The sequence below is a fragment of the Phalacrocorax aristotelis genome, chromosome 8 (assembly GCF_949628215.1).
Source record: "Phalacrocorax aristotelis chromosome 8, bGulAri2.1, whole genome shotgun sequence".
Taxonomy (NCBI): Eukaryota; Metazoa; Chordata; class Aves; order Suliformes; family Phalacrocoracidae; genus Phalacrocorax; species Phalacrocorax aristotelis.
The window spans coordinates 7752117-7774066 of NC_134283.1; the positions used below are offsets into that span (position 1 = coordinate 7752117).

A 21950-nucleotide genomic window follows, 5' to 3' on the forward strand; every position below is an offset into this window, starting at 1 on the left:
AGATGAAAATCCTTTTCCTGAATCTCATAGGCTGCCCAGCTAGTTCCTGCCAAAAAATAGTTAAAGAAAAATGTTTGACGGCAAAGATAATAGGTCTTGAAGTTATTCTTACTGGACTAACAAGGCCCAGCACAAACCTGCTTAACAGAAGAGGAAGCTGAGGCAATGAAGTGATATTTACTTGCACAGACAATAGGGCGTTGCCTTTTCACTCTTCTGTGGCATTAGCATTTCTAGCTGCCCCACTATGTACACAGCACACTCATAGCTTTATTCTTTGAGGACTGGATTCTTGCTGTTCACAGTGGGATCACTTGAATGCTAGTGCCTGCCTGCCTAATATATGTTAATTGCAGGACTTTTGTGTCTCAACATCTTTATTAATATTAATGGATGAGATTTTTAATGGACCTATACAAAATATGCTTGACCTAGCTTGAGCCCTCACTTTTGTTTTTATACTCTGCAGCACAGTGTGGCTTCCAACTAATTTAAGAACGTAATATTATATTCTGTGGCAGAATACACAAACTAATGAAACATGAATTACTCTTCAGATCTGCAGTTTCTTTGCCATGAGATATAAAATTTATGTAACACCAGAATATAATTAGTGGTTTTTTAAATAATGAAATTAAAAACATATTTGTTTTTTTCTTCATGCAAATTATTGCACTTGAGTGAAAAGAGTGAGCATTTAAAAATAATTCTATCTTGAACAGCCTTGTCTTATGCCACATACTTATTCTTTTTTAGGAAGAAGTCATCAAAACAGTAAGTCTTAAAATTAGGCTAGACTAAACCTCAAGAAATATTTCAAGTTAATATTGTAATGAAAGTATAAGCTGGTCACGGTAAGGAATAGGTATAAATTCTGTAACGCATTGTCAGAGAAGAAAGTTTAAACTTTTCTGAAAATATGGCTACCCGGTTTCATTTCTTCTTAACACTTGACAGAAAGTTATGCTCTTTGTTTTGTTAGATGCAAGTGTAAATTAAAGATTAAATTACCTATCGTGGGCTAGGGCAGAGATGAATGTTTTGCAGCCCACTCTGGATGATTACAGTATGGGCAAGAAAAATGCTCCTGTCACTTTTGCATTTTTTTGCTACTCTTTCTGACCAAGGATCATTCCTTATAGCCTACTCTACATTACATTTTTTGCAACAGATGTCTTTGAAATCACTGTACAGACCAGCCTACCACCACAATCTCCAGCCTCCAGGTTTTTTCTCTGTTTTCTGGCTTCTCTTCATGCTAGAAGCCATGCTGAAGGCCATATGGATATTTTTGCACTCCCAACATCACACACTGATGATCAGATTTTTATCCTTCCTCTAGCAGCAAAAGCTTGAGCAAAGGGGTGGATAAAGGACAATTTCCAGGCTGAGACACAAGTGAGCAGCTGATGTCTACTGATTCCAGCAGCACAGTATCTTCCACTTTCATTGACAGTGTTTGCTGTTTATGGGCTTCATCTAAAGCTTGGAGTGAGTAAAAAGTTTTATGCTGACTGCTTTGGATCAGCACCTGTCCTCAGGAGAGTTCTTTTTTCTTCCTCCCCACATCATCTTGGCCCTTGAGTCAAGATGCACACCATTTCTTTGGGAAACATTATTACAATTAATATTTGGTTTAGAAAGACATTTTGCAAATGGAAAGTACCACTGGCTCATCAAGAAAGTGAAGCATGTCTGTTTCTACTGGCAGACCACAAAACATATCTTGTAAATAATCCAAGGTGGTGCTGTGTAATCAGATTTCCCTGAATCAGAAGAGAGGTGGAGGAAAATGGCCTACTTGAAGGGCAAAGAGACCATCTGCAGACTGACCCTGTGCTGTTCGCATGGACCGCTGCACTAGTAACAGCCAGAGGTGAAATGAGGCAGGAGTTCAGGCACTTTTCCAGAGTACCAGCTGCTGCTACTGCCACTAGAAAATGCACTGAAGTGCTTGGCATCTGGTGCCTGCAGCTGCCTGATACATTTCAATGTGCTAATGCCAACTGTTTTCATTCTGCTGTGCTGCCAGGGTGTTACGACAGTGAAGGAGTAAAGGCAGCACAGTTGCCACCAAGAAATAAGAAGTTAACAGTAAATGTAAAGAGGTTACTTGGCCTAATCCCTATCAGGTCCTGATAAAGTCAAGTCTGGCATTGGGATTAAAAGAGGAAAGTAGCTTTTGAGGCTTGTTTCCCTTGTTAGACAGGAAATGGACTTCACAATTTTTGATCTACAAAAATGTGCAAGGATATTATAACTTGTCATCTTGGGGACACTGTAGGAGGCAAGACCTTATTCATCTCTGCCTTTGGTAGGAGAGCCGAATAATTGCATAGAGGAGAACATGTGGTCTGCTATAGAAATCATTAACTGATTCCTCTGATTCCTCCGCATACAGGAGAGCCATGGGTGTGAGTCTCTGTGGCGCAATCGGTTAGCGCGTTCGGCTGTTAACCGAAAGGCTGGTGGTTCGAGCCCACCCAGGGACGGGTTTGCCTTTCCCTGCCCATGGCAGGGGGCTTGGAACTAGATGATCTTTAAAGTCCTTTCCAGCCCAAACTGTTCTATAGTCATTTTAACTGCCTGAGGCACGGTGTGCATCTCATTTGATGAAGGTCGTGCATGAACTCAGATACGGGGTGGGAACCCTGACAGAACAGCATATAGAGTTGGTGCACTGTGTCACTGAATATCAGACTAATGGTATGGTGACAAAGGCTTGTTTTTTCCATCAGCCTGTGTGACAGGTGTAATACCAATGGAAATACAATTTGGACCAGAATCCGAATCAGAAAAGAAAGGCTGGGTGAACCTGGGGTCAAAAGTGTGTCAGACTTTGGTCTGGCCTATGAATATTGCACAGGTTCTATTTACAGGTTCTCAACTTTTGGGTTATAGTGCTGTGAGAAGTTTATTTTTGTTGTAATTTTCCAGGCATTTCTTGAAAGCTAGCTTTCTGCTGTGCATAATAGCACCACAACAGTAATTTATTTGGAAATAGCTGAGTGCTGAGGGAATAGTATATTTTTTTGTTGTGGCTGTTTGCGTGATTTATTTAAGAATTTTAAACATTACGCTTTAGGAAAGTTAGGAACACACTCTAATGTGAAAATTAAAACAGAAGGAAATGCTATTCACCCACAATGAAGGTCTGTCATCTTCAAGCTAGCATTTGTGCATAGCAAAGGTCACTTTACCTCCACAGCCTTACTTCTGTGTTAGGTTTAACAGAAGAAGATGTGGAGCATTTCCCCATGGGCCTGTGCTTCCTGCTCACCATCAGCCTGCTCTGAATGGTGCCCACGTGCTCCAAAATACCTCCATGGATATGCCACACACCCTTAATAACAGCTTAGCCTCTGGACCCATCTTTTTGCATTTTTCTTGCCAATAAAATGGAAGAGAAATTCATATATGCATATATACATATCTAGACCAGTGCACTGGATTGGTGCCAATCCTTTAATCCTGATTTTACAAAGGACAGTGCAATTCAGTGTCTATTGTCTGTGAAATATTAATATATTTGTATTTCCATGAAGTGGCACAAGGCAATACTTTTTACAGCTGTTGTCTCTTCTACCATTTGATAACTATATTATGTGCTAGCGAAATAGGAATTATCATCTAAATCTACACTTTCATGTTTCTTCGAGGAAGGGACTTAAATTTTAAAGATGTGATTTGCAATTGAGGTGATTTGTCTCTGACTTTTGTAGTAAGTGGATGGATGTAGTGTTATTGCAAAAAATGATAATGTAGGGGATGTAGAGCAGTCTTGCATGACTTCTGTCATTATACATTAATATATGTTAAAGGAGTAAGTCACTATAAGTCTGTAAATTATCTTATAAAATTTATTCACTTTTGAAAAAAATCAAATTTACTTTGGATTGGTTGAATTTGTGAGAATTAGTAATAGTGTAAAGAATTTGAAAAAATATGAAAGTTCAGTGTTCTATTCTAGTCCTTTTGAGGGGTTCAGTGGAAGTGTATAAAGAGAAGCCCTAGACCGAGGTGATCAAATGTGGAATCTTGGCTGAAGCTATTCCAACAGGATGGGGAGTGTAGTTTAAACCCTCTCTTATCTTAGCAGCATTCTTGTGCACGCTAGGTCTCCACAGTAAGATGGTTGATTGATTCATAGCAACTGATGGGCAGTTTAAAATTACAAAGCTTTCAATTTCCTTGTTCCTGACAGATAAAGAGGGTGGGCATTTCCTGATTATATGGTATACATTCAAAATATTTAAGTTCCCTATGGTGCTATTTGTGACTAATTTACTTCCATAGCACATTAACACTGCTGGTTTTATGCTGTGGGAGGAGTGTATAGTGTAACATGCTGTGAAGAGGGGAAATGTTTCACAACAAGTGGTCCTTCTGGCTTTTCCTCTGTTTACATTACCACCTGGGAAGAAGAAAAGGTGGAGTCAATGACTGATGATCAAAATGGATTGCATGAACAGTCACGTCTTTAGTCATGACACATTAAGCTGGGCAAATTCACACTGAGAATTAAAGTGCAGGATTGCACTTTAACTCTTGGAAGCACATATAATCTTCTGTAGGAAAATGTGTAGGCGCAAACAGGGCTTGATTACCTCCATGCCAGTAGTCTTTTGGCAGGCAGGGCCCCTTCAGCGGCCACTGAGCAACCAGATTGTTTTGAGGAAAAGTCAAGGATACACTAATGTGAGGGACAGGGGCTTGAGGACAGGCTCAAGCAGAGAAGTTAGAATCTGGGAATGATGTATCAGTGGCTGTACAAGTGACACGGAGCTTCAGAGAGACTCAGAATGGGAGGACCGTGTTTTTCACTTTTCACGTTCACTTTTCTAATTCTTCCCAATGAAAGTAGACAAATTATATCATGTTTATGGGAGTTGGTGTGCTTTGACACACTCCTACTTTGACTTATGCAGCACTTCACAGCACACCAAGTGTATCCTGATTTCTGAGTAAGGGCTCAAGACACATAGCAGCTAAGCTGTGCAGCACTTCTCTCGCCATGCCCGAAGGCCACAGAGAGCAGCCGCTGGCTGCGGTGTGGCATGGTGCGAACTCAGGTCACGTTCTGTGGTGTCAGGATGGAGCAGAGAGCACACTCAGGCCCTGGGACTAGGAGATTGAAGTGTCTGTAGCTGTCACACACTTCCCTGATGTCCCAGACCCTCTGTGACCCTGACAGCACATTCCTCTTCTTGGAGCTTTTTCCTAACCTATGTTTAACCTGACCTTTGCTTAACCTACTCCTTCAGTAGGTTCATTGCAGAAAGAAGGTCAGGCTGCTTAGGAAATTTTGCCTCCTAAATCTTCTGCTCGTTTTCTTTTTTTTTTTTTACTGTCTTTTTATAACTTTGCAGCACGCTGAGCTGTCAACAAACTCCCTATGATTGTGTCTCCCTTAACTTCAGTGCATTTTTGTTTCAATAAGAAGGCCTGTAGTGTTTAACATAGTGGCAACATTTGTGGCAATAGATTTCTAGATTTCTTGGACCAATTTAATAGAAAGAATATCTCATAGAAGAAAAAGTTGCTTTCAGACACAACCTTTCCTTTATTGCTTTATTGTTCCTATTTCCTGAGATCTGAGAGATCATCACAGGTTACTTAGATCTTTCGTTCTCCACAGACTGTATGTTGAGAGCCTAATACATAAGGTAGTGTGCTGAAAACACTTTACTGTACAAATGCTTTCATGAAGAAATGCTATTCACTTGCTTGAAAATCATAGTAAATGGTGCTTGCTGACACAGGAATCAAAGGCCTCCCTTCTTGGATCAGTTTCTGTGAGACTAGAGATGGGAACCTTCATGTCCTCTCCTCAGCTTCATCTTTGTCCTCTGTTCTCATTTCTGATTCTCAGAGGTGCTTAATAGATATGATTTCTCAATGAAAAGACCTAAGTAAATGCTCACACACCATCTTTCATACTTTTCTTAAGATTCATCCCTCCTGAACAGTTCCATAATTCATAGGCTTGTACTAAAGTCTGCTTATGGTAAAATCAGTGTGACCTTTCATGACCAGTTTTGTCCTGCAGGCCTATTCAGTAAGTACAAGTCAAACATGGATCTGAATATGTGGGAACTGTTGTGTTAACACTCTAAATGCTGGTTTAGACTTGTATGTTGTACTCTGACCTTGTCAGTAAACAGGACGTCAGGAGACGTAAACTGATGTATTGGGTTGAGGAATGGATTTACCTTGCTTTATGCTGAAAATCTGGACAAATATTAAGGTAGTATTACTGTTTCTGTTTTAAGAAGACAGTTATGGAGTAATGTTTTATTTCATACCAAACCAGGACCTCTTTATGGCAGTTTTTGCATGTTGTCACAGTTATTTCTGCTAGAGAGATTTCGGTAGTTAGAAAATTGTACTGAAAACTATTTCTCATCAAACTTGCATTTATAATAATATTAAAAATTTTTCTACTCTGGGATAAATCCACCCAGGTTTCCTGCTTTTAATCGCAGTACAGTTACACCAGCAGAGCAGTTATAGCATGCTCACCTTTGCGCATCATTCCCTTAAAATAGGAACCTAGGTTAATCTGTGGGAGAGAGGAGTGTGAAGGAGTGTGCACAGTTTTGAAGCAGGACAGGGATTAGCGCAGTGTGGCTGAGCACTGCTGATTTGGCTACAAGTGGGAAAACAAAGAATCCTTGGACTTGGCAATATAATATTGCGAAGGCAGGTTTTATGGCTGTAAATGCTGCCTACAAATACGAGACTTATTCCATTTCATGGAATATAGATGTAAGTTACTACATATATCTTAGAAAATAACTCACTTCTTATTCAAACGCCCATTGTAAACTAAGATCTGGATGCTGAGGATGTTTGTATGGTTTTATAGTTATCTGAATGTTACATGGAGTTGCCATTATACAGGTTTCTTAATGCTGTGAAAAACAGAAAATGGTGAGGTCTTATTTTAAATCAATGGACCTTTGGGATGCTGCTGCTTTTTATTTCAGGTTTAATAATATGAATTGCCCTCAAGGTTTTACTGATTTGTGATTTCTTGGGGAAAAAAAAAGTTTTTCAGTCATACTCAGGCTGTTGACCTGTTTCAAAGAGTCATTACAGTAAAAGAAGAGGAGGTTAAATATATTCTTTCCAGCTCTTCCTTTCGCAGTGGTGCTAAACAATCACACTTTCTCTATAGGCATGTGTAAAGCAGAACGTGTTAGAGCAAGGGAATTCCTAGTTGCGACCAAACCTATCAACCTTCTCAGACTCCAGTGAATGTGACTGCATGTTTCTGGGTCACCTACCATGTAGCGTTGTTCCTGTGAGTGGGGTCACATGGCAGAAGCCATCCAGTGATGCAATGAGGGACAGGTCATGGGCAGAGCCATGTCTGAGGCACGTGTCTCTGAGCAGGGCACTTGCCGGCATGGAGCCCTGCTTGATGGCACATACCTAACTATGCTGTCACCTTCTGTGCTTCATGCAACTGGTCACTGGATCACAGCTCAGGCTACTGAGGGGCGTTCTGACGGCTGGGCCTGCAGCTTATTGTGAGGCAGATGGAGGCATTTTAATAGAACAGCCCAGCTGGGGTCAAATGTGAGCCTTCTTAAGTCCCTCTTGAGCATTTACTGGCTTGATTACTAAACCCTGCTTATAAAACTGAGAAATAAGGAACAAAGAAGCTGAACTGCTGAAGAACTGTGAGTTTAATACAGATAACCCAGGCAGCAGCCTCAAGTTCTCACTTTTGGGCCATCTTTACTTCTTGTTTTCCATTCCCTTAATGGCCTGTGCTCTTTTGTTCCCCTCCCTTTCTCCTTCCCACATAGAGATTTCAACATATGTGTATGTGGAATATCAGCAAAGCCGATACTTTGCTCCCTACAGACTTCCTTGTGACCACTCTCTCATGTAACTAATCCATAGCAATATATACTCCAACAAGGAAAATTAAAAGGTTGGGAACTACTGACCTAACTTCTTAGTAAGCAATACAGCTGGCAATCAGATGTAACCCAAGCTCCTCGTTATTGGAGCTGCCTGAGCTATTCATAGCAACGTAAAATTGCTATGGGAATTGAGCTGGATTTATTTTGTTTGAATGCAAATTATCCCAGGTCAGACAGGCTCAGATCTTCTGCCCCCTCAAATTCATTTGCATCAGCTCTGCCAGGCTGAAGCTTTTATCTGGAGGATCTTTGCTGGGGAAAAGTGGGTATGGGTAGTGAACCGCCGACATCTAGAGCATTTGCTTTGGGGCTTTGATGAAGTCAATGTAAGTCACTTTGAAGCCAAAACTTCTGAACAGAGTGAAGGGTCTACCACCAGCTAGCCCCGTGTGGTGTCTAAGTGCATTGGGTAAGTGTCTCTCTATTGGCTGCAACTTCAACAGGGTATCTTGTAAGAGAGAGGGAGTCTTTTGGGCTTGTCTGCCACTCTCACTCATGATATAAAATGTTTTTCTGAAAGGTCCAACTGCCAAAGTCCCATCATCCCAGGAAAAGCTGTGTTTTCACAAAAAAAAGTTGATTCTAGTACACATGATCATAAAGGGTAAAAAACCTCTTAAAAACTCAGTTGAAAATGGTTCAAGAAATCAGAAAGAAAATAAAATACTAAATCCCTTCAGCATTATTTTAAAAAATCTCATAATTTATGGTGGTGTTTCCTGGAAGGCCTGATTCATGACTTCTAATGTTTGGAGTTGCATGTCTGATAGGGAGGAATGTTCCTGATCAGAAACACTCAAGCAGGCATCTGTTAATGCTAAGTACCTATGGAAAAGAATTTCCAAATACTGATTTTAGTTATCTGTCATCAGTTCTTTTTTTTAAGCTGTTAATTTTCTGTGTCATTATGCCCTAAGCTTATTGGTTTTGCCTTTATCACAACTATAAGAGCAGAATATTCATTAAGAAGGCATGCAGTTTCTCTAGAATATTAGTACATCTGAATTCCATCCACAAAAAATCGATTAGTTGTACACAAAGGAGGAGGAGGAGGAGGATCTTGCCAGAACATTTTCATTGCACCTAATCCTTTGAACAGCATGAATAATTTATAGGAAACCATCCTTAGGGTGAAATTCTGCCCTGCCTAAAGGCCTGTTAAAGGTCTAGGCATCTTGAAGTCACATTTCAGAGATTTAAGAGGAACATAAATGGTGCTTTTATTTTGTGCCGTTACACGGAATGAGAAGATAGGGAGGGCTGTGTTTTCTATGCTTCAAAATTTCCAAAAGGTAGACTCCTTTCACACTTTAAGGATTCTCTTAATGTGAGCACTCAGTTACAGGGGGTGCTAGATTCGGGGACTAAGCAAGCTACCTTCTGGAGTCAGTTTTTCTGTTATTCTTGATGTACCGTAACTAACTAATCAGCTGTAAGACAGCACATGACAAATAGTGGGCTCGTTTTAGGAAAAGTGGAGCATGAACGCGTTCATAAAACAATCCTGCTGTTTCCTGTTTGCTTTGTGGTGGATTTTAGAACTGTCATAACTAATAAAATATCTAGATTGTATCTTACAGTTGCAGGGATTTGCTTAAACAGGCCACACCAAAGTGGTTGTACAGCAACCAAGCCTAAATTCAAGCTGTTGGTTTTAGCTAATTGCTCTCCAGAACCATAATAGCAAGCCAAAGAACCATACTGACGGAATCATTAGTGAAGTGATCCTGAGTGCAACTTGGTAAAACTTTGGCTCTTAACTTAAATATTATTAGTGTATAGTTAGTGTCATAATGCTGTAGTTTACATTAGTATTTTTCACTGTTCATCTATCATGCCTATCTCTGATTTTAAAAAAAAAAAAACCAACCACAAAACATGAGAAATGAGGGAGCTCACACACTGACAAGCAAGTATTTAATCTGTGGCAAAGCAATCAAATTTGTGTTAGTTCTAGAATATATCATTACCCTGCAATAAACACCAATTTAATACATTTAAATACCAATGTGACTCGTTCAATTACCTTAAGTGGAGGAACAAATAAGAATATTTCCTTATTTGCTATATGTTGACAGAGGATTGCATAAAGATGTTTTAAACAAGTTCAGTCAACTGCAGAAATACAAAGGCACTATTCAGAGATAACGCTGTCTTTGTTCATATAGGAATAATTAAAGACATGCAATTTTGTTACCTTGTTTTAATAATTGCTGAATGTTCTGCATAGCAATTCTTTTGAACAACCAAACAGAGTAGTCTTTCATGACTAACTCACACTGGCAATTTAAACTTCATATTATCCTTTTGTCAGATCCTCAGATAATAAAATTCTATATTGCTAAGAACTTTTAACATTTTACATTTGCAAAAAAATCTATATTATGTTGGAAAACAGAATAAATTTTTGAATTTAAATTTTAAATTTTTGAATGAGTAATTTTTGTGAGTCACTTAGAATCTAAAGAAAAATGTGATCTGCTGTACAATTCTCACATCAAAATAGGCAACCAGTGATTCCAATGCTTCTTCCATGATAGAAATATTTTAGTGTGTATAAAGGCCATTAAGGTAACCCTAAACATTTACTGCGGTACAGAACCAGATATTCCAATCTAGTGAAAATCAGTAAAGGTCTGCTGAGTTTATTCTCATCAGCCAAGGACCCAGTCCAATAAAACATTACATTTGTACTTCCCTGACTCCGGGGCAGTCGTCCCTAACTGCCCATGTACAGACTTGATACTTTTCTGAAGGATGGGTGAATTTGTTTGGCAAACATAAAAGCTATGGAAAAGTTTAGTTAACTCAAATTCTCTCTTTCATTTACTGTGTTCGCATGCCTTTGTGTTGCCTGGTTTGGGCTAGGATCAAAAATTAACATGCTCAGAGTTTTACTCGTGGGATTTCTGACTTCAATAATACATGTGTATTATTGGAAACCTCATGAGAGTCCATTCTCACTAGTTTCCCAGAACATTTGCTTTCCCAAATTGGGATAAGCACGCTCTGGAAATGCTTGCAGAGACAATATTCAGCTCAATGGGAGCTCCTGGGTGCTTGACACTCTTTAAAAGTCAGTCATTTGTTTAACAACCTCTGTATGGATTCAGGGCCCAGACCTTTCACTTTTTGTTGGAGAATCATGGCTCGTGTCCCTGTCACTGTGTCTCGGAAGCCTGTTTAATTTACCCAGTGCTTCAGTAACATGGGCACATCTGTGTGAATTGCCATTCTGTGGGGGACAGAAACAGCATGTGAAGACAAAGTATGCCTCAGCTCTGTTAGCTGCTGCTGCTGCCCCCTTTGCAGTTACCACACAAAAGAGGGGCTGTAGGTCATAGCAGAGTTGAAATGAACTTCTTTAATTACTGTGATTTACTGCCATTGGTTTGGCTGTTTGCTCATGATACTTCCCAAGGGTAAAGGTATCTTTCACCTCAGCAATACTTTCTGCAATTCGGCTCCTTCTTTCTGCTTTGCCAGATATGTTGCTTGTCATTTTTTCTACCTAATTTCACATCTTAATTTGCTCACTTTGATTATATTTTCCAGAGCATTGACATTTTGACCCTAACCTGAGAGGTGCTCAATAACCCATCTCTCAAAAAGTCAGTGATATCGAGTATCTACAGTTCCAGGTCAGGCTGTACTACGCTGCTGGCTATAATTCTTGGAAGTAGTTTTGCTTATGACTGTAGTAAGGTTATAGTCTCGCATATTTTCCAAACTACCAACTTAACCCATCCCATGAGGTGAATCTACTTCTTTACACATCCTCTAAAGAAACAGTAATTTATTTAGACTGCTTACATGATGCAGGGTTGCTTTGAACAGCCTTGTATTTGTTGAATATCCTTGCTTTGGTGGAAGGAGGAACCCATAAAATGAATGTTGCCAAACTTAACAGGACTTTATTCTTCCTGTGATTCCTTGGTATGTGGGAGAAAACTGTATGTCCCCCATTTTCAAGGCTTGATGCAAAACCCACTCTAAACAGCAGGCACTTTTCCTGCTGTCTTGACAGGACTTTGTGTCAGGCTGCTGGTATATGCCCGGGGGACTGCCATCTCCACATGGGTTTCTCTGAGTATGCATTTGAAATGGATCAGAAATCACGGTCATTGTTCTCCAAGCTGCTTGCCATGAACTAGATGTTACAAAATACCACGTAGACACATAAACGTTATGCTGTACTTGAGCTAATCACCCAGTCTGTTAGCAGCTATACTGCTTCTAGTTTGAGCTGGCTTGCCACCAGCTGCCTTGGAGCATGTGCAGAATGAACAGAGGGCTGATCACAAACATGAAGATCATTTCTATACTTTGTGAAGGGACTACCACTATCTGCTTCTAAAACCTGAGAGAAGGGCCTCATCTCCCCATCAGTCTGTGGTGGAATCTGAGCAGAGGTACAGGGGTTATGGGGAGACCTCTCCCTTCTTCTAGCACATGGTGCAGTATGTTGGTATTTGAAAACTGACATCTGACCAATTCTAGAGGCCAGTCTGGACCCAAAGACAGCTTCTGGCTGTTGTTGGGTAGCTCTAAGTTGTGTGAATAACATCATGTTCTCTGGATTTCCATCGTACCCTCTTTCTGCTTCTAAGATGCTTGTTATTCCAGTATGGGAAACGGTCTGGCAGACAACACCCACAGGTGGGACATCTGGGCAACGGGAGGCACTCCTCCAGCAAGGGAATTCTTTGGTGGCAGAGAGAGGTCTTTTGTGCTTCCTTTGTGGTGCCAAAGTGCCAGAGACTTAGCAGAGCATCAGGGCACAAAATAAGAGTTTGACTTTGATTCAAATGAACTGTAGCTAACATAGTTTCATGAGTTTTCACTACAACGTAGATTAGAAAAGACTCCAGTAAGCTGTGACAAGAGATGGTCCAAACAATATTGTGATGTGAATACTAGATATATAGGCATTTTTGACCTCAGATAATTTAAAATAACTAGCAACCATAGTTCTTAGGTCATCTGTTCTTCTTATTCTTGGTATTTCAAGGAAGTTCTTAATTTACATTTTTATTTGTTTTAAGTAGAACTAAAAATTGTACTTTATGCTTTATATCTCTGTACTTTACGTGCTGTAACTCTTGTTAAGATGTGTTTGAATCAATGATTTGTGTTTTTTAGGAGCTGGACAGTTGGGAAATTACACAACAGAAGTCTTAGATCAATGTCCACTGAAGTCTGTGGAAAGCTTTATGCCAATTTCAGTTGGCCTTTTGTCAAGTCATTTAAAACTTTGCATGAATATTTGGAACTATTTTAATGGGTGTGAAACTACATTTAACTCTTCCTTTTGATAGATTTTTTCATCCTGAGTACATGCACACGCATCTAATGGTATAGGCTTCACTGATTTCTTTGGCCATTGTTTTAGCTGCTCTCAGTTTAGACACAGTGGCGTTTTAACGCCTAATTTTATGTATATGCTCATAACACTGAAAAAGCATTCTGGATATAAGTAGTATTCCTTATACCATACATCCAAACTTTTTAGCACTTTATTTAGTTGAGATACTCCTGTCTTTGTACAACTTGTAGTTTAACTATGCGTCGGTCAGTATTAAGCAGTTATGTTTAGCAGAGACGTCGCAGTTCATTTATTCATATGTTTTAATTCTCAGTTTCATTTCATTATGCTTCTTACCTCATTATTTGCATCTGGTTTATGAAACTCCTGTAACTTAAATATGCATATGGCCAAGCTGTTGCCTTTAATTTAATTAGCATGTAATGAAAATGCCTTGTATGCAAACAGGGAACCCACAGCCACGAGGCGTTTCTAGTTTAGAACAAGGGTTTGTCTACTGTCTCGGAATGTCACTGCATTAAATTATAGGTAAAAAATATAAGTTCTGAAAATCCTTCACTCACTGTCACTGCTGTGTTTTTTATGGAGGGTCTGTTTCTTGGAGATGCTGGAACCTCAAAATGAATTAGGTTTACAGGCTGGGAAGCTGCCAAAGGCTTCACTCAGAGCCTAAGAACACAGGGGGAGACAAATGGGAGCAGCCTTTGTGCTGTTCCAGTAAGAGGCCGATGAGACCTGTTAGAAACAGATATGTTAGCGTGTGACTCTCGTAACCATTCCATGTGGGTCTAAAATCAGGGGAAGATTTACCTGGTTTTTATAGCTTAGGATGAACATTCAGTGGTTTAAAAAAGTTCTCCTTATTTTTCAGTTTATAATCTAAATTCAATTTTAAAAATACTTGAAGCAGATATTTTATTATAATTTAATTTGTCTAAATTTTATTTTGAGATTCTTCCTTCTTTTGAAACACACCAAGAAAACCGAACAAGCGTCTTACCTTGGTGATAACACCCTCATACTGAGGAATTTCATAAAGGTGTATTGGATCTGAAAATTCCTTTAGCCCAGAGCTAAGCAAACATTTCATAACAAACAACAAGTGGGAGGAGTGTTGCCTCTTCAGCTCTTCTCAACTTGTCTGCAAACAAACTACAAGTTCCTCTAATTTATTGATTCAGAATTATTTGCCTTAACCACACAGATCAGCATATCTTTCCATTTACTTTCCAATGGCAAGGAATAGCCCTTTCAGAAGGATAGCAAATATGTGTTGTGAGAGAAGAACAAGAGAACAGCAAATTCCAACTGAGCAATCTCTTGGGTTTTCCTTCCTACCATATTCTCACAATTACTGCTATTATTAGTGATAGCCACAGTGGGGGAGAGAGGGAATAGACAGGAGTCCCTGGTCTTTTTCATGCTGTGTTGTCTAGACTTAGGAAGAATGTTAGATTTTGTCATCCTGCTTCCTCTCATAGTGTTACAATTGCAGAGAATCTGAAATAAAAATGGAGTTTTGACCTATCTGACCCTTGCCTTGTTGGGTCCCAACCCATCAAAGTTTATGGAAAGATATAATTGAGTTCTGATTCAAGGAAAGTAAAATGTATACTTACAGCTATGCTGGCAACAGGAAACCTAATGCATAAATTTCCATGACAATTTTGCCAGTATTTGCTCATCTACTGAAGTATTTGAGCTGGACAAACATATTGCATCTAACTCAACAATTAGAGAGATGTTTCATATATTTGCAGAAAAAATTCCCAGAAACATTTACACTGCCCAGGAGTACAGACTAGCCAAAATCTGGCCTTCAAGAAACTGGTATTCCTTGGCAGTGTAGAATTAGAAAAGGTGATTCTGTGCTAGTATCCTGCCTCTCTGCTCTGGCATTTTTCAGCTGGCATATTTTCCCGCCAACATGATGATAACCATAGGTCACTTTGCTTTACCTAAGGCTAGAATTCAAGGACCTGCAAGAAAAGTATCTGACAGGTATTGCCCAATTGCACCCTTCCCAATGATCCAGAGGACTGCACCTCTGTTGGAAGCCAGGTCAGCATTCTCAGCATTACTTTGGAATTAACAAGGAGATTATTTTAATATGAATCCTTCAAACCATCCCATACCTGGAAGAAATGATGGTCTGTGGTTGAATGGATGTCCAGACTGCTCTGTGGCACTTCCCCTTTCTTCTTGACAACTTCATAAAACTGGATGTTATCATTACAGAAGGTCTCTTTCATTCACACAGCATTTTTCAATTTGGAGGATGTGTCTGATGTAAAACCCAAAGGAAAGAAGTCTTATTGGAGATTTAGGGTCATTTTTGCTGGAAAAAAATATGAATACATTTGTAAGGCACTCAGTCAGCTACCGGCTATGTAAAGGTGCAGCAATAAACATGCAGTATAGGGACCAGAATTCAGTTCACTTCCCTCCCTGCCCCTGCCCCGAATTCTCAATCCACCATTATAATGTTAAATATAGAAATTATGTTTGAGGCTGAAACTTGGTGTACATAGGGACAGTTTCTTACAGGAAAATGTAGAAACCCCTTTGTTCCATATGGTTTGAATCATTTAGAAAATGAATCCTACAGGAATAATTTCAGCTGTGGAAACCTTTAAAATGGGGAAATAAAAACCAGATTCACTACATTTCTGTTTTCCAGCTGAAAAAAAAAGTATCACTTAGCAGTGCCCAGTTATCAGTGCGCTCTAGTAGATAAAGATTACCTCTCAAAACCACTTTTAAATTGTGTGATGACACACATCATCAGGATTAAAATATTACTCTTCTTCCCTACAGGAAAGTACTTTGTCATGACCAAATGTGATCTGACATTTGAAATATGCCAACTTATTGCAGTGAGCAGGCAAGTTAAATTCTTGTCAATTATTTACAGCCTGTCTCTTATTGACAGAGGCAATTTTAACCTCCATTTAGTATGTTCAGTAGATATAGGCTAAGATATGTAATTCTAAATTCATTTTGAAGAAAGAAGAGGGGGCAAGTCATTAATCCTAATATCATCTATGTTTGTTTTCATGTTATTTTTCAGGAGGCAATTAGACCCTCCCAGTTCTTAATATGGAATCTCTTCTATTGTCAAAATTAAGATCACAATACAATTTTATGATCACTATTATTAGACCTGTGAAAATGAAAGTGTGAAAGATGCTTATATTGGGGACTACTGTGAAGATACCTTTGATTTGGAAAGATGGAGGTGAATTTCAATGAAAAGGGCATAATGTATGACTATAAACTGTTGAGGTCCTGTATACCTCTGATAAATCTTTTCAACTGGAATAGACTTAAAGTCAATTTTAGCATTAGCTTAGTAATTATTTAAAGCTGTGAAGATTTCATGTAACTTTCTATTTTCAGTTGCTTTTCATTTTCTGTTGAGTTTTCCTCATGGGAAACAGTTCTGAAAGTGCAGAAAATTCCCCAAATCCTTAAGAAATACAATGCTTACATTAGGCATTCAAACTGCTCTCCTTCTGATACCCTTGGCATTCTGGTCCTAGGAGGTTAGGCTAAAGAAAATAATCCGTTTCAGAACAGAATAGGTGAGGTGACATGAGTCTAATATGTGCATTTTCAAAGAATACTTTTTGAGGAAGGAGGTGGAATCATGATCTGGGAGGACTTAAGATGGCAGGCAAAATAGTTTGCAATTGACATTTGTTTGTCTGCACATATTTTTCTGAAGCATAAGAGATATGTAGTCCTCATGGGACATCAATTTTGGCAGGAGGGTGTTGGCACATCGTAGAGCCTCACTGATCCAAAACAAAAATCTGTATCTAGTATTACGTATATAATGTAATAGAATTACCTGATGAAACTTCTTGGTTTTTGACTTGGTAAAAAGGAGTGTTTATTACAACATGTTTTACAAAACCAAGAAATGAAATAAAATCATAACTGATTAATGAGCTGCATGGAAATACTTCCTCAGTGCCACCCACATTTCCCTGGCCCTGATCCTGGAAACACTTCATCACATGTGCAGTTTTATGCACAGATACTATGTGAAAAATACAGTGTAGTTTTCCCATACTTACTTCTGTCTTTCAGGGATCCAAGAAGGAAAACAATCAGATACTTGCTTTCACTGATCATTTTTCTCTAGTAGGAGGCATAAATTTTAAACTGCCTTCATGATAATTAAATTTTGGGGATCTGATTACTGAATGATAGTATTAAAATGTTCAGATGCTTCAACTTTGTGCAGCTGTACCATAATATGCTTACGTTTCTATGTAACCTTAAGTCTAGGATCCCTGTCTGGTAATATCTTGTTCTGAAAAAACCCTGAATCTTAATTCAAATACTTAATTCAAATACTTTGTTCTACTAACGTATGCATTTATTAGCAGTTGCATTTTCCAAAAGCATTTTCTTTTTATGTCAGACTGTGTATCCTATACACAAACACACATACAAACAAATCTGTAATGTGAAGAATGGATTAATATTGCATATGAAATTATTCATGGTACTGTGTGAAGTTGCTATGCTGCCAGGCCTGCAACATTCTTGCTTTTTGTGTTACCAAATGTGAAACCTGGTCACCTCCAAAGTGAAACAATGCATACTTTAAATGGGAAGACTATCTAGATTATATCTTGAGTAAATCTAATTTAGAAGAGCGCATTTCAACCTATCTAGCCTTTGAAGGGAGATCACTTTAAGAGCTAACATGTTGAAGCTGTGAACTTTGACAGTCTTTTCACTAATTTGTGGTGGTGTTTCTTTTTTTAGTCAGGTTTGATAAGGACACAGAAGATTGAGTTCCTTATATCTCCATTACCTCAGCAGCTAGCACAGGAACACAACTACACATCACCTGCTGGACACCATCCTCATGTATTATATAAACGAACTGCAGAAGAGAAGGTGCACCGGTACACAGTAGAGTCCAACCCCAAATACTTTTCTTTGGGTCATCACAGAATTCACACTTCCCACAAGTATCATGCTCGAGCGAATGGTTACCGCCACGGAAGGTTTCAAAAGCAACATTTTTGTGGACGTCGCAAGAAATGTATGTAAGGAAACTTTCTCTCCTTGTTTGACATAGTGTTTCTTAGAGACTGTATGGTGATTCTGAGGTGTAGTTCATAGTCGCCTTTGTGGTGGAGACATACTATTTTGAAATGATGCATTTCTGAAGTGAAATAGATATAAGAAACTTGATTACTCCTTTAAATTGATGTCATCATCTGTTTTATTAAGCCATCAGAATCACTGTTTAGTTTTCTTATTCTCTGCCTAGATTAAAAGATCCCTTGCTATTTTTTTTTACATTGACATAATTTTCAGTAAGCAATTCTGTTTTAGATTGCTGCTTTTGCACAGTGATAGATGCCAAGTCCCTGAACTGCTCTCTATTAGTTCGGCGCTATATAACTAATTAGGCTTGAAGATGGAGAAAAAGACTTCCAAACCATTAATTTTTGAGAGGACAGAGAATAAGTCTTTCAGAAGTCACCATTTGATAATGAAATTTTCAGCAACTGAGATCTTCAAGAAGAACCTCCCATGTAAATTGTTTAAATAAGATTTTGGAGCCACCTCTTAAAAAACGTATTGGAATATGTTATCCTGCCAAGGTCTATTCTGTGTCCTTTATTACGCCCTCAAATTGCAGAACATTTTAGAGCACCCTTGGACACTATATCTGTACTTACAGCATTCAGTTGATTCTTTTTGAAAGGTGAGCTGCTTCTGAGCTGAGTTGCTTAATGAAGGTCTCCAAGACTGCACACAGTATTGAAAACATGGTCTCAGTCCAGTTATATTCTTCCAACTTCCTACTAGAGTTCTGAGAAAATGAGCAGGTTCCTTTTCCAAAAGGCGTGTAAGGAAGAAAGAGAAAAATAAATAGAAGGGAAGGAATGAGAAGGGAGGTAGTGGAAAAGGCAGCTGTATGAGACTGAGGCCTATTTGAGGCCTGAAAACTGCTTATTAAAACTTGACTGCTTCTTCAGAAATCCTTCTCCTTAGATTTGAAAGCTAGGCCTCAAATGCCAGATGCACAAGCCAAAGATTCAACCTGTAAATACTTGCATTCTGATGCAGCTCAAAACTACCTCATTACATACTCCCTTTCCCTCCTGTCTGGTTTTCCTGCCGCCTGTTTCAGAGCAGAGGATAATGGTGCTAAGTTAGCTCATCTGCTCTACAGTGTTTTCTCTTATTTGCATTGTGCACTGTGGTCTTGCACCTTATTTACTGTATCCCTGTGACTGCTTGTCCAAATTCAGAATTATTAATATCCTCTTGAGCTTTCACATGGTGCTTATCCCTATTAAAAATGAGTGCATTTAGAACAATCTATTTTCATAACCTCCTGGGATGTGAGAAGATATCGTTATTCCTGTTGTATAAATGGGACTCATAGACACAGGAGAGGTCAAAAATAACTATTGCTTCTGGGTACCAAATCAATAAACTGTGTTCTTCTTTAAAATGCTTATAGAATCATAGACTCATTAAGGTTGGAAAAGACCTCTAGGATCATCAGGTACAACCGTAAACCCAGCACTACTATGCTTCATAAACCATGCCCTGAAGTGCCACATCTACACATCTTTTAAATACCTCCAGGGACAGTGACTGCACCACCTCTCTGGACAGCCTGTTCCAATGCCTGACCACTCTTTCAGTGAAGAAATTTTTCCTTAAATCCAATCTAAACCTCCCCTGATGCAGCTTGAAGCCATTTCCTCTCTTTCTATGGCTGGTAACTTGGCAGAAGAGACCAACACCCACCTTGCTACAATTTCCTTTCAGGTGGCTGTAGAGAGGGATAAGGTCCCCCCTCAGCCTCCTCTTCTCCAGACTAAACAACCCCAGTTCCCTCAACCTCTCCTCATCAGACCTGCTCTCCAGACCCTTCACCAGCTTTGTTGCCCTTCTCTGGACACGCTCCAGCACCTCAATGTCCTTGTGCTGAGGGACCCAAAACTGAACCCAGGATTCAAGGGGTGGCCTCACCAGTGCCCAGTACAGAAGCACGATCCCTGCCCTGCTCCTGCTGGCCACGCTATCCCTGATACAAGCCAGGATGCTGTTGGCCTCCCTGCCCACCTGGGCACACTGCTGGCTCATGTTCAGCCGGCTGTCAACCAACACCCCCCAGGTCCTTCTCCGCCGGGCAGCTCTCCAGCCACTCCTCCCCAAGCCTGTAGCGTTGCATGGGGTTGTTGTGACCCAAGTGCAGGACCCAGCACTTGGCCTTGTTAAACCTCATACAATTGGCCTCAGCCCATCAATCCAGCCTGTCCAGGTCCCTCTGCAGAGCCTCCCTACCCTCAAGCAGATCAACACTCCCGCCCAACCTGGTGTCACCTCCAAGCCTACTGAGGGTGCACTCGATCCCCTTGTCCAGATCTTTGATAAAGATATTAAACAAGACTGGCCCCAACACTGAGCCCTGGGGAACCCCGCTTGTGACCGGCCACCAACTGGATTTAGCTCCATTCACCACCACTCTCTGGGATCGGCCATCCAGCCAGTTTTTTACCCAGCAAAGAGTCCACCCACCCAAGCCATGAGCCACCAGCTTCTCTAGGAGGATGTTGTGTGAGACAGTGTCAAAAGCTTTATTGAAGTCTAGGTAGACAACATCCACAGCCCTTCCCTCATCCACTAGTTGGGTCACCCTGTCATAGGAGATCAGGTTGGTCAGGCAGGACCTGCATTTCATGAAGCCATGCTGGCTGGGCCTGATCCCTTAGTTGTCTTGCACTTGCTTGGAGAGCTCACTCAAGATGTATCACTCCATAACCTTCCCTGGTACTGTGGTCAGGCTGACAGGCCCGTAGTTCTCCAGATCCTCCTTCCGGCCCTTTTTGTAGATGGGTGTCACATCGGCAAGCCTCCAGTCGTCTGGGTCCTCCCCTGTTAACCAGGACTGCTGGTAAATGATGGAGGCTGGCTTGGCAAGCTCCTCTGCCAGCTCCCTCAGTACTCTCAGGTGGGTCCCATCTGGCCACATAGACTTGTGTGTGCCCAGGTGGCTTAGCAGGTTGTAAACTGCTTCCGCCTGGATTATGGGGGGTTTATGCCTCATCCCTGCCTACCAGCTCAGGGGGCTGAATACCCTGGGGATAACTGGTCTGAGTGTTGAACACTGAGGCAAAGAAGGCATTAAGTACCTCAGCCTTTTCCTCATCCTTGGTAGCAATCTTCCCCTTCGCATCCAATAGAGGATGGAGATTCTCTTTGGTTGTCTTTTTGTTGTTAATATATTTGTAAAAACTTCTTTTTTATCCCTTACAGCAGTGGCCAGGTTGAGTTCTAGCTGGGCTTTTGCTTGCCTAATTTTCCCTCTGCAAGACCTAAAGAGGTCTCTGTACTCTTCTTGTGTTACCTGCTCCTTCTTCCAAAAGCAGTAGACTCTTTTTTTTTTTTTTTTTTCCTGCTTGTCAGCAGAAGCTCCCTGTTCAGCCAGGCTGGTTCATCTTGCAGTACTTGGGGACAGCCTGCTCCTGCACCTGCAAGACTTCCTTCTTGAAGAAAGCCCACCCTTCCTGGACTCCTTTCCCCTTCAGGACTTCCTCGCAAGGGGCTCTCCCAACCAGTGCCCTGAACAGGCCAAAGTCTGCCCTCCGGAAGTCCATAGTAGTGGTTCTGATGACCCCCCTTCTTACTTCACCAAG

The 21950-nt window shown here is 40.3% G+C and overlaps 1 protein-coding gene and 1 non-coding gene across 3 annotated transcripts in view; both read left to right on the forward strand.

The window, feature by feature from the left end:
• Positions 1-21950, forward strand: part of ADAMTS18 (ADAM metallopeptidase with thrombospondin type 1 motif 18) — an 83564-nt gene that overhangs the window by 11157 nt on the left and 50457 nt on the right. Inside the window, exons 2-3 of one of the 2 annotated variants that reach the window (XM_075101336.1) lie at positions 16081-16151; positions 18050-18328. In XM_075101336.1, coding sequence (XP_074957437.1) covers positions 16124-16151; positions 18050-18328 — 307 coding nt within the window. In that variant the 5' untranslated portion in view covers positions 16081-16123. Of the gene's footprint in view, positions 1-16080; positions 16152-18045; positions 18329-21950 lie in introns of both variants that reach the window. The other variant, XM_075101335.1, reaches the window with a different exon arrangement.
• TRNAN-GUU (transfer RNA asparagine (anticodon GUU)) lies at positions 2419-2492 on the forward strand. Its single transcript has one exon. It is a non-coding gene; the product is annotated as a tRNA-Asn (tRNA).